The 14041-nt window shown below is 32.5% G+C and overlaps 1 protein-coding gene across 1 annotated transcript in view; it reads left to right on the top strand.

Annotated features, from left to right (window-relative positions):
- The window catches only part of MMP16 (matrix metallopeptidase 16), a 306251-nt gene that overhangs the window by 171131 nt on the left and 121079 nt on the right, over window positions 1-14041 (top strand). The window contains exon 3 of the mRNA XM_053558979.1: window positions 4481-4603. Coding sequence (XP_053414954.1) covers window positions 4481-4603 — 123 coding nt within the window. The remainder of the gene's footprint in view (window positions 1-4480; window positions 4604-14041) is intronic.

Raw genomic sequence — 14041 nt, 5'->3', positions numbered from 1 at the left:
GGTACTTTTACAAAACTAACACTGCCTGAAAATAAATTATTAAAAGGTGAAAAAAAAGGTATCACCTAGAGTTTTCCCAATTGGTAGTAGAATAAGCAAAGTATATGTATGTATCTATATGCACACATGTACACACATATTATGATTATATTAATTCCTGCTTTTGTGTACAATATGTATGTGATTTATTGAATTGACATTTGAAATCATCTAATATTTTGGTGCATAAAAAATTCATATTGATCTATTAGCAACTAGAAATGAAATTAACTGCAAGACTATACCTTAATAAAAACATTAACACTCCACGGGTGGCACCTGTGGCTTAAAAGAGTAGGGCACCAGCCCCATATGCCGGAGGTGGTGGGTTCAAACCCAGCCCCGGCCAAAAACTACAAAAAAAAAAAAAAAATTAACACTTCAATTTTACAGTTAGTATTAGCCAACATTTGAAGGCTCTCATGTGTCCTGTTTAACACTACTCTTTATATCCATTAAGAACTTTAAAAGTTATATAAGAAAGAATCTTCCTGCTTATGAAATTTAATAATACTTTAAGTGTTTTGAGTTATATAAAACGCCTGAAGACTGATTTAGCTCACCTACTAGGTGTCATGTTCAGTGGCAAGATACACTTCAATCATAGTTTTGATATTTTACAAATATCGATAAAGTCATCTTCACTAATATTACCGTGGACTGTGGAGCTGACCCTAACTGAACTTTGGTTCATATTGTAAGGATTCATATTGTCTTGATATTTGTTTACAAACATTGCTGAAGTTAGCACTGAGTGTTCTCAATTTGACTAACCTTCATTAAGAGTTCTTTGCATTCAGTTGTTCATTGATATTAGATTGTGTCTATATTACATTATTCTTTACATGTAAATCATCTACTTCATGATTTTGTTTTATATGAAAATGTCCACATAATCTCAATGCAATAAGCATGTGTTTAAAGCGCAGAGTAGGAAAGAGTAACGAAGTCCCCAAGAATACAGGATAGTGTGGTGATGCTATGTGCAAAAGGATATGTGGCCTTAGTTCATTTGCTTCATGTTCCTTATTGAAGACTTCACTGGGAACCACCTTCATGCTGTGCTCTCTACCTGCCCTCACTCACTCTACCTGCCTCACTGGTGCATAAAAAATTCATAGAGGAAGAAAGAAACAAGATACACACAAATCTGAATACACGTTAACATACTTGCTACATTGGGATGGTAAACTGTACCTATGTGAGTTGAATATTGAAGAATGATTAGGATTCTCAGGGCGAGCAGGAAGTAAAAGTTATTTCATGCTTCTCCATTCTTGTGATGCTTTACTAAGAATAATGTCTTCCACAAGAATGGAGAAGCATGAATCCTATGTACTCAATTTTGATATGAGGACAATTAATGTCAATTAAGGTTATGGGGGGGAGGAAAAGCAGAAAGAGGGACGGAGGGGGGGGGCCTTGGTGTGTGTCACACTTTATGGGGGCAAAACATGATTGCAAGAGGTACTTTACCTAACAATTGCAATCAGTGTAACCTGGCTTATTGTACCCTCAATGAACCCCCAACAATAAAAAAAAAAAAGTTATTTCAGATAGAAGTCTCTGCATACAAGGGCAGGAGAGCTTTCATTCTGTGGAAACATTCTGTGGGTGGCTATTGAGAAGTTAGGGAACAGAAGGCGCCTAGTAAGCCTGAATCAGATTGTTTCTTTTCTTTTCTTTCTTTTTTTTTTTTCCTTTTATTAAGTCATATATACATAGATCATGAATACATTTGTGCCTTTGTGGGATTTAATGTGTTGATTTTTTGTACAAATTGGAGTGCTCACATCCAACTAATTAACATAGATTGTTTCTATAAAGGCATAGCACACCTTTGCTTTGGAATGATTCATTATTAGCGGTGATGAGAGTGAGAGATACAAGAAACACATTAGGGACACAAGAGACTACCTCATGATTAATTGGACCTGAGGAGAGAGTAGTGGTGAAGGATGATGCCTGGATGTCTAGTGTGGACATTGGAAAGTGCTAAACTTTCAGCTGAAATAGGCATTGGATGAATTGGTGCCAAGTTGAGGTAGGAAAATCATGATTTCCTTCTATTACATGTAATTGGGATGGTGACAGTGTATCTAGATGGAGATGTAAGAGTGCTATCCCATTATGTTGTAATTTTTTATCATGCATGCCTTACCTATATACTCTAAGCTCAGTAAGGAAGGAGCTCTGGCCTTCTTTATCTTTGTATTCTTGTTATAGTATTTCCTAAGGTATTGTAACAGCTCACAAATATTGTAAGATGAATTAATCAGGATGAAATGAGTAACTGAACAAACAAATAGTTGGAACACAATTAAATAGCTGTGTAAAGTGGACAAGAGCCTAAGAAATATGTAAGGAATCTAACGTTTATCCCTCAAAACTCTCTCCTTTGGAAGGTAGACATACTTCACTGAGAAAATTTTTACTGGCTTCAACATATGTATGACTTGAAATGAAAATTTATACTAATAAATTTAATTTTAAACTACTGTCTTCCATCTTTTAATTAATGCATATTAAAGTAATTTTAGAGAATATACTGACATTGCAAATATGTTTAATCCTAATAATAGCTAATTCTATTTTGTCAAATTTTATCCAACTATGCATTTCTAATTGTTTTTCTTTTCTCGGATCACTTAAGTATTTTCCATAGCTGAATGTAAGTGTAACGACACCTTACATTAAGTAAATATATTTATATTTCAGAATTATATATTATTTTCCAGTACTTTTCCTTGAGATAAGGGTAAGTACCCACCTTAAGAATATCATATTTTGAGAATTAATGAAATACTCATATATTAAAGCAACTTAAATCGTCATGGGCACACCATTAATGCTTAATATTTGTTAGTTAAATCTAGATCTTAAGATATGCAATAAAAATAAACTTTTATTTTCAAAAATACAGTTTCCCTGTTTATCTATTCAAAGAATATTCATTAAATATCTCTGATATGGCAGGGATTTTATAAGGTACTGGGAGTAGCCAGATCTCCTGTCCTTTAGGGATTTACAGTCTAGTGATATGTAGCTCAAATTCAGCTTGTTTAGCAACACTCAGTTAAAATTAAGAGATCTCCCGTCTCCTCTGCAGAAAGCCTAGATCCATGGGGATGGAGAGCCTCCGAGGAGTTAGCATTTACAAGATGTCTCATTTGATTGGGACTTAATAAAAGGGAAAGGAGATTTTCTGAAGTAACTCTATAATGCTTTTAAACTGGAGTGGGATTTGTTAAATCTGATAACTACAATATTGGGGAAAGAATATAAAAGCAGGAACTTTTAAAGTTTATTGGAAAAGTGGCATCTTTCTTAAAATTCTTGTCTTTGTGTTTCTTAATAAAAGTCTTTTCTTTGTAGGTTGAAGTAATACACAAAATCAGATTAGTTGATTTTCCCTTGTAACATATAATATAAACTATTAATTTTCACAAAATAGACATGTTTGAACAATCATCCCTGCTTTTCTTTCCATTTAAAAAGGGTAGGAATCATTAAGAATTTGATGAAATACATCAAAAATTGATTATTTTTTATTTTCATTTTGTGAATCATGTAGCACTATCAGGATTCTGCCTTACCTTTGTAATTATTAAATCAAAGGGACTAATAATCAGTAAAGTCACTTTGTAAGTCCCTAAAGAAAAACTATTAAAAAATATGAAAATCTTTATTCTTAGACAAGACTCAAAAATAGATAGAAAACCTGACAATGGTCAAAAAAAATTCTTTAGAAGAAAAGTTAGAGTACTATTTCTGCATAAGTATTAAAATTAATAAATTGAAAGCATTTTTCTAATATAAACATCATAAACATTAGTTTTGGGATACTAAACCTCATATTCATGAAAATATTTTAAGCACTGAATTTTATTATTAAATATCCAGAGCAAATGGCTGATAAATGAAAATGATGATAATGATCAAGAGGGAAGCAAAAAAGGTAGAAAATGCAAATGTTATTTGAACAAAGAATATACTGTTCTATAAGCTAGAAGAGAGTAGCATATACCTTCTTGACTTCTGAATTTAAAGTCATGTAACAGATTAAAATAATTGTTGAATGTTAAAGGTGGACGTCACCTTAGTCTCTTCTATGATTGACATGACAGACTAATGACTGACTCAAGGTTACATACCTTATTTAAAGTAGATTCTAGTTAGATGTTTTAGAGTACCTCAGTCTTCAGTTAGCTCAGAATGAATTAGAAGAAAAGTATCTGTGTACTAAACTAATGGTTTTGATCATTCAGGAAAAGGAAATATGGTATCTACGTAGATTCAACTTACAAGACAATTGAATTGTATTCCCTATGGTTTGTAGTTTCATCATGAATGTCTCAGATTTTAACTTCTTCATTGAATTCCATTTAAATTTAATGATTCATATTGCTGACAAGTAACTAAAATGTACTGGTATTTGCAGCTGGATGAAGAAGCCTCGATGTGGCGTCCCTGACCAGACAAGAGGTAGCTCCAAATTCCACATTCGTCGAAAGCGATATGCATTAACAGGGCAGAAGTGGCAGCACAAACACATCACTTACAGGTATAAAAACAGGTGTTGAGTTTCCCTTTCTTTCCCTAATTTTCACTAATATTTGTTTTGACACTTTGGTATCTTCTTCACATTGACTACACATAAACTATATGTAGTGATGTAATGTAAGTTAAGTGTAAGAGATTTAAAATTGCAATTCAGAAGAGAATAAACTGTCCATTGGATACCTTGTACACATTTTTTTAAACATTTGATATCTAAAACTATGTCTTCCAGTTTCTTGAATGAATGCCAGTATTGTGAGGGGCTTTGGGATGTGTGTTCTAACATATTACATTTTGAACAAATATTCATAATCTAAAAACTGATTGACTAATATATATACATAATGCCATTTAAATAAATGTTATCTGAATTTATTGATTAGCTTTTAGTATCAGAATAACCATTTTTTTTCTTTTTGATAATTATGCAAGAGGATTGCTATTTTTTTTTTTTTTTTTTTTTGAGACAGAGTCTCATTCCGTTGCCCTCGGTAGAGTGCTGTGGCATCACAGCCCACACCAACCTCAAACTCTTGGGCTTAAGCCGTTCTCTTGTCTGAGCTTCCCAAGCAGCTGGGATTATAGGCGCCCACTGCAACACCCAGCTAGGATTGCTATTTATTTATTTATTTATTTGGTCTTCAATAACACAAAATATTTTCCAACCTACAGAGACAGTTGCTCCTAATGGAGATGTCCATATTTATTTGTTTATTGATTAAACCACAGCCTATTGAGTCCCACTATGAACAAAGAACAGTGCTAGGTCCTGGGGATATACTAATAAATAAAAAATAGGAACCCTGTTTGTCCTCATGGAATTTACAGTCATAAGGAGAAGTTGAACAGTCTTATATATATGATACTTCTTAAGAAAAGAAAGGAACAGGATGCAAGAGAAATGTAAACTGGGTCATCCAATCCATTCTCGAAAACCAAGGGAGGTATCTCTAAAGAAATGGTTTTTCCCCTAAGACCTGTAAGAATGGAAAGAACTCATTAAATCAATGGGCAGAGGAAGAGGAAAGGTGCTTTGGGGAAAGGGTACGATGGCAGGAGGCACCTCTATCAGATAACATGAGTAGGAGAGTGAGTGTTATAATTCTTATTCTTTATGTACATGATTTTATGTATGATTAAATATAAAATTAAAGCCTCAATTGTTTTTCTATTTACATAACTAGAAGGTGCCATTTGAATTTATTTCGGTTATTTTGAGAACACTTGTTAGTGTTATTTTATATTCTTGTGCCGTCTTCTCAGATAGCTTGTTCCTGGATTATTGTCTTATGCTGCTTGTTTCAGTTACTTCTGCAGATGAGGGAAAACAAAGATAAAGCTCCGTTAGGCCAATCCCATGATGTTGGTAATCATCACACCATCATTTAAATTTGTTCAACAGATTATTTTTGTTTCACAAACTTGCTTCACCATTTCTATAATCTACACTTCCTAAAAATTGTTTAGAAAGTATTATCAATGTTTTAATATAGAATAATTGATATTTTCCCAATAACTATAATATTCATGTCTATTTTCCAGTGAGCCCTCTTTCTATAAGTGAAATTAGTCACCAGATAGTGCTTAATAAGAGAAAAAATTGATACATTTTGAGAGGCATTTGTAGACTTTGATGAAGAATATACAAAAAGATTATTTTTCTGGCCAGATGGCAGAGTAGAAAGCCTAAATTCTACTCCTGATTAGGTATATGGATGAGACATATTAAAATACATTCAATAAATTAAAATATTTCCTAAAAAGCATTTTTGAGTGGAAACAAAAGGAAGAAATCTAAAAGCTGAAAGTAGAGGGAAATCAAGAACCTTAGTAGATATGTAAACTTGCAGGTCAAGGGTAGGGATATTGAACTTTGTCTTGACAGTAATACAGAGTATTAAGGAAGAAACTATATATTGACCTTAATAGATACAGAAAAGTGGTCTAGGAAATTTACTATGCATTTTTGCAGAAACAGGGTCTCAGTATTTTACTGTCTGAATATTTTACCCCTGGCCTCAGGTGATCCTCCTATCTCAGCCTCCCAAATTGCCATAGTCACAGGTATGAGTTACTGTGACCGGCTGTATATAAGTAGGGATCAAAACAAAGGATAATTTCTTAATAAGAAAAGTAGCATTACAAAAATAAAAAATATAGTTTCATTACATATTTCACTTGTAATGTAAAATGTTGGGAAAAAATACCCATAAGAATTAACAAATGCTTTCTGCCTCTACTTCCATTCACTATTCACTATTGTTGCACAACTGCTTATATAGAAGACAAAGAAAGAAAAAGAAATAAAAGGTATACAAATTTTCAAAGAAACAAAAGTATCATTAGTAACAGTTAATACAGATTTCTATATGAAAAACTCAGAAGGAACTCCAGAGAATTTTTTTTAGAAATAATTAAAAAATAAAGTTATGTTAAAAATAGATTTTATTTTCAGAGCAATTTTAGATTTACAGAAAAATTGAGTTGATAGTACAGAGAGTTCTTATTTACCCATTCTTTCATTCCCTATGGGCTCTCACCCCACACACATAGTTTCTGCTTTTATAAATATCTTTTGTTTGATAGTTGAGTACATTTGTTAAAATTGATGAACCAGTATTGATACATTATTATTAATTACAGTCCATAGTTTACTCCAGGGTTCACTCTCTGGATTGTACAGTTCTTTGAGTTTTGCAAATGCGTAATGTCATTTACTCACCATTATCATATCATACTGAATAGTTTCCCTGCTCTAAAAAGCCAATGTTTGAAATATTCATCCATTCTGTCTTCTCCCAAAGCCCTAGCAATTGATTTCTTAAAATGTCTTCATAATTTTACCTTATCTAGAATGACATATAATTGGAACCATGTAGAATGTAGCTTTTTCAGACTGGTTTGTTTCACTGAACATTATGCATTCAAGGTTCCTTTGCATTTTTAATGACTTAGAAGCTCATTTTTAAAAATTGTTGAGTAGTAATCCATTGTATAGGTGGATCACAGTTTTTTGCTTATTCACCCATTGAACCTATCTCAGTTGTTTCCAGTTTGGGGCACTCATGAGTAAGGTGGCTGGCATTAAACACCGGTGTGCAGGGTTTTGTGTAGGCATAAATTTTCAACTCATTTGGATAAATACCAAGGAATGTGGTTGCTGATCAAATGGTAAGATTAGGATTAACTTTGTAAGAAATTAACAAACCATTTTTTCCAGAATGGCTACTCTATTTTGCGTTATTACCAGCAATAAATTGATCTACAATCCCCCATGGCATGGGGTTTTGTTGATGTTTTCAATTGTAGCCATTCTAATAGCAGTGTATTGATAACTGGTTTTACTGAGATGAAACATTATTATAAGGCAGTTATGTTTATTGAGATAAAACAATTGTATTGATGTAAGTTGTTTTAATTTGAAATTTTCTACTGATATGATGCTGCGCATCTTTTCATATATTTACTTGGCATCTATGTATCTTCTTTGGTTAGGTGTCTGTTCAGAACTTTTGACAAATTTTTAATTGATTGCTTGTCATTAAGAGTTCTTTGTATATTCTGTACACAAGTCTTTTGCCAGTGATGTTTTCAATATTTTCTCCCCATCTGTGGCTTGGTTTTTCCTTGTCTTTATAATGTCTTTTGCTGAGTAAAATTTTAATTTCAATGAAATTCAACTTATCATTTTTTTATTTTTTTCTTTATCTTCCTGTACTGTTTTCTGTTTTGTATTAAAAATTTTAAAAAACCCTTTAAACCCAAGGGCACTATGAATTTTTACTGTGTTATCGTCTAGAAGTTTACAACATTTATGTCTTATGTTTGCGTAACTGATCCATTTTAAGTTAATTTTTGAAAGATGTATCAATTTAGTGTCTAGATTTATTTCTTTTGTTCTAGCATCAATTTTTGAAAATATCATTCTTCTCCATTCCATTGCCTTGCTCCTTTGTCAAAGACAAGTTTACTATATTTGTGTTGACCTAATTCTGAGTGCTTTGTTCTGTTTCATTGATTTAAATATCTATTCCTAAGCCAGTATTACACTGTTTTGACTACTCTTACTTCATAGTAAATCTTAATATCTGGTTGTTTCAGCTACCTCTGTTACTCTTAAAAATTGTATTAGGTATTTGGAGTCTTGTGCCTTTCAATAGAAACTCTAGAATCAGTTTGTTGATAACCAGAAAAGCCATGATTTTTTTCTTGAACTGTACCTACAGATTCAACTTGGGAAGAAGTGACATGTTAATAATATTGAGTCTCCTGTTCCATGAATAAGAACTTCTGTCATTTAGTTAGATCATTGACTTCTCCTATCAGGATTTTATACTTTTCCCCATACATATTTTGTACATATTTTGATATGGAAAGAGGAAACAATATGCAAGAGCGAGATTTGGTGGAGGGCAGGGGGGTTCTCACCCAAGTCTTTAGGAGGGACCCTGAAGAATAGTCAGCAGAGCCTTGCGCACCCAGACCTGTTTGCTGCATCTGAACGGCTCTTAAACTAAGCAAGAGAGAAGTGGTAAGATAGATCATTGACTTCTCTTATCAGGATTTTATACTTTTCCCCATACATATTTTGTACATATTTTGATAGATTTATTCCCATGTATTTAACTTTTCTGGTGCTAATTTAAATGATACCATGTTTTTTAATCTGAAATTTGGGTTGCTTATTGTTGGAAAATGGAAAAGCAGTTGACTTTTGTATATTAACCTTATATCTAGCAACTTTGGTAGAATCACTCCTTAGTCCAGGAGTTTTACTGTGGTTGTCAATTCTTTGGTATTTTATACATAGAGAATAATATCATCTGAAATCAAAGATAGTTGTATATTTTTCTTCCTTTCCAATCTGCCTAAATTGTATTTTATTTTCTTGTCCTATTGCTTACAGTATAACGTTGAATAGGAGTGATGAGAACAGACATCATAGCTTTTTGCCCAATCTTGGGGGAAATACAAATAGTTCTGCACCATTAATATTTTGGAGGCTCTAGGTGTTTTTCTGGATATCATTTATCAAGTTAAGAAAATTCCTCTGTATTCCTAATTTGCTAAAAGTTTTTATTATGAATGTGTATTGAATTTTGGTAAATTCTTTCTCTGCATCCATTGATGTGATGATGTAATTTTTCTTCTTTAACTTTTTGATGTGATATAGTAATTGATTTTTAAGTATTGAATCAGGTTGCATATCTGGGGAAAGTCTCAACTTGGTATGATGTATAATTCATTTTATACTATTGGATTTAATTTGCTGATTTTTTTGAGGATTTTTGTATTTATGTTAATAAATGATATATATCCATAGTTTTCCTTTCTTATGCTACATAATATCTTCATCTCATTTTGCTATTAAATAGAGGGATGTTGAAGTCTCCAACTATGTTAGTGTTTTATGCATTTTTTTCTTGTAATTGTATCAAATTTTTCCTTATTTATTTTGTTGCTTTGCTATCAGCTACATGAATATTAAATATTAATTATGTCTTCTTGGAAAATTATACCTTTATCATTACATAATGACTCTCTTTATCCCTAATAATTATTTTTGCTATAAAATCTGTTTTGTCATAAATTAATATAGCTAATCTTAGATCTCTTTTGATTGATATGGACTATCTTTCCCCATCTCTTTGCTTTTTGTTGATTTGTGTGCTTATATTTAATACTGGTTTCTTTAGGACACATATAAATGGTCTTTTTTTTTGTTTGTTTGTTTGTTTTTTTGGCCAGGGCTGGGTTTGAACCTGCCACCTCCGGCATATGGGACCGGTGCCCTACTCCTTGAGCCACAGGCGCCGCCCTTTTTTTTTTTTGGTCTTTTTTTTTTTAATCTACTCTATTTTTTTATTTTTTTTTTATTGTTGGGGATTCATTGAGGGTACAATAAGCCAGGTTACAATTTACTCTATTTTTATTGGTGTACTTAGTGTTCACATTTAAAGTGATTACTGATTTTTTTTTGATTAATATCTATTATATTTATAATGTTGCTGTTATTGTTCTTTTTTGCTTTTTTCTGTTCTCTCTTCCTCTGTCTTCTGTGGTTCTAATGGAGCATTTCATATGTTTTGATTTTCTCTTAGCATATCAATTATCATTCATTTTAAAATTATTTTAGTAGTTGCCGTAGTTTGTGACATACATTTGCGACTAATCTATGTCTATTTTTCAATAACATTGTTCTACTCTACAGGTATTACAGGTACCTTATAATAGAGTGTTTCTAATTTCACCATTCTGTCCTTTATAGCATTACTTCCATTCATTTTATTTATCCTTATAGTATAATCAGCCAATATCTTGTTATATTATTCTGTTTAGCAGTTATTATTAGATCATTAAAAAGAGGATAATAACAAAATTTATTTTGCCTTTATTTATTCATTCTCGAATGATCTTTTTTTAAAAACATCTGAATTTCTGGGCGGTGCCTGTGGCTCAGTGAGTAGGGCGCCAGCCCCATATGCCGAGGGTGGCGGGTTCGAACCCAGCCCCGGCCAAACCGCAACAAAAAATAGCCGGGCGTTGTGGCGGGCGCCTGTAGTCCCAGCTGCTCGGGAGGCTGAGGCAAGAGAATCGCGTAGGCCCAAGAGTTAAGAGGTTGCTGTGAGCCGTGTGACGCCACCGCACTCTACCCGAGGGCGGTACAGTGAGACTCTGTCTCTAAAAAAAAAAAAAAAAAAATCTGAATTTCTGATTGATGTCATTCCCCTTTCTGAAGAATTTCTTTTAATTTTTTTTTTTTTTTTGGTAATGCAAGTCTACTGACAAGTCGGCTTAGCTTTTCTTTGCCTGAGAAAATCATTTTTCTACTTCACTTTTAAATAATTTCACTGGATACAGAATTCTAGGTTTGGTTTGAGTATTTTAAATGATTCACATCACTTTCCTCCTTGTTTGCATGGCTTTTGAAGAAAAGTCTGAAAGAACTGGTATCCTTGTTCCTGTACCAATAAGGTACTTTTATACCCCTCTGGCTTCTTTTAAGGTTTTCTCTTTGTCTTTGTCTTTCTATTGTTTGAATAGATACATGAAAACATAGATTTTTTTTTACATTTATTCTGTTTCGTTTTCTCTCAGTTTTCTAGACCTATCATTTGGTTTCTATTATTAATTTTGAGAAATTTCTGCTATTATCATAGGTATTTCTTCCTCTCTTCTCTGATAATCTCTCATTATGTGTTTTTCTCACAGTTCATAGATATTCTGTTTTGTTTTTAATTCTTTTTTACTTTTTGGGAAGTTTCTATTGATGTATCTTCAAGCCTAGTGATTCTTTCCTTGGCCCTGTTCAGCCTAATGATGAGCTTATTAAAGGCATCCATTTCTTTTATACTATTCATTTTTGAACATTTTCTTTTATCATATCTTAGTTTCTATCTCTCTGCCTGTATTACCCATGTGTTTTCTTCAGGTTGTTCATATTTTCCATTGGAACTTTTAGTATATTGATCAGTTATTTTAAATGTTTGGTCTGATAAGGCTAATATTTCTACCGGATCCGAGTTTGTTTCTGATGCTTGTTCTTTGTCATAAAGCTGTATTTTCTTCTGCCTTTTAGCATGCTTGTAATTTTTTATTGAAAGATGGATTGATATATTGAGTAATAGGAACTGAGATTTTACACTAAACAGCTGGGCTGTGTTTATTGTTTGCTGTAGTTGAATTTTCTTTAGCATTCTTTTTTTTCTCTCCTCCTGTTTTTAAGTATTCCTGGAAGTCCCTCCTTTACTATTGCATTTATTATTCACTTTTATTATACTGGAGCCGTGTTGATATGGTATAAAATGTTATAGAGAAGAAGCAGTTTATAATCTGATGATTAAATATCCCTTTGTTAGGCAGGCCAAATGTCCTGGGCTTTGACCTTCAGAGACATTTATTAGCCTTTCTTCTTCCTTTAGGTGAAACAAGAAGGCTAGAAGAGCTGGAATTGTTTGATTGGCTTTGACCTAGATCAGATAAGACTCTGATAAAATAATTTTCTTTGAAGATAGGCCTTTGTCATGTAGACCATGGGCAGGTTTCAAAATTTTTGCCTTTATCTATGCCTTGATGGAAGCAAGAGAGGATTTTTCTCAAATCTTCACTGTAACAACCTGATGAAGCTTTTAGGGGTAAAACTCATAAATTGTAGAGGCCCCACTTAGGTTGGAACCCTGGAAGTTTTCATTCTCCTGGCTAGAGGGACTTTGCTCTTGAATAGCTGTATTTCTCTGTATTTACTCTCTTTCCACTTTTGGGGGTGGCAGTTTGCTCTGTGACCTGATTTTCTGATAGAGTTAAGAATAATTGTTCATATTTAGTTTGTTCTGTTTCACTACTTTTTGTGAGGTTGAGAGTGATGACTTTCAAGCACGTTTATATATGGAAGCAGAAGCTGGAAGACTGTAACCATTTTTTTAAAAAATAATCAATATACAAAATAAATATGAGCATGCATGCTCACAAAAGCCCTTAAAGTGGGTAACCTTTACAAAGGTATTATTTAAAATTTAAAATAGACACAAATATAAGAACAAAGAATAAATCAGTAAATATATGTTACAGAAAACTATTATGGAGAAAACTATGAGTCATTGTTGAAAGACATAAGACCAAAAATAAATGTAGATATATATTTTGTCTTTACAGAAAGATTTAATAGAGTCAAAATAAACTTTTGCACAAATTAAATGTAATTCTATCAAAAATCCTAGCATGATTTTTTTTTTTTATTTGTAATTTGAATCATACATCTCTGAAAAAGTGGAGGTCCAGGAGAACATCAAGCTCTTTCCATCCAATAGATGTGAAGACTTACTTTAAATCAATACTAATTAAGGTAATATGTGGTGTTTAGCACAGAGATAGACTAATGGGCTAGTAATACAGACAAGAGATCACAGAAACAGATATTTTTTATATAAAACATTGATTTATGCCAGTGTAGGCTTTGTAGGTTACTGAGGAGAAGGATGGGATGTTTTATTTTTAAAATTATTCTTTGATAATTGATTATCAAAATGAAATTGAATTCATACCCCCTACCATATACAAAAAAATCAGTACCAATTGAACTATAGTGTACAATCAACCATAGAACTATAAAGCTTAGACAGCTCTGTATGTCAATACTCACCTTTCATTTCACAGGGTGTCTTTTGATGACTTGATTTCCAAACTCAGTCTACCCAGTTTAGTATCTCTGCGTCATTATATATTTTTCCTTGGAAAGAAAGGAGAAAATGAGAAAGAGTTAAGAACCATTGTATTCAGAAATAATTGTAATTTCACTTACACTTTTTCTTATGTTGACAGTGATAATGAGCCAGTTTTGGACATTCAAATAATTAGGGCTTTTATTCGTGTAAACTTTCAGATTATTGACAATCATATCATGTGGACAAGAGTCTGTTTTAGAGTATGAAGGTCCTAGGTTTGA

Source organism: Nycticebus coucang, chromosome 13 (assembly GCF_027406575.1).
Source record: "Nycticebus coucang isolate mNycCou1 chromosome 13, mNycCou1.pri, whole genome shotgun sequence".
NCBI classification, from domain to species: Eukaryota; Metazoa; Chordata; class Mammalia; order Primates; family Lorisidae; genus Nycticebus; species Nycticebus coucang.
Note: the sequence above shows the minus strand (reverse complement) of the source record. Positions and strands in the feature narration are given on the sequence as shown.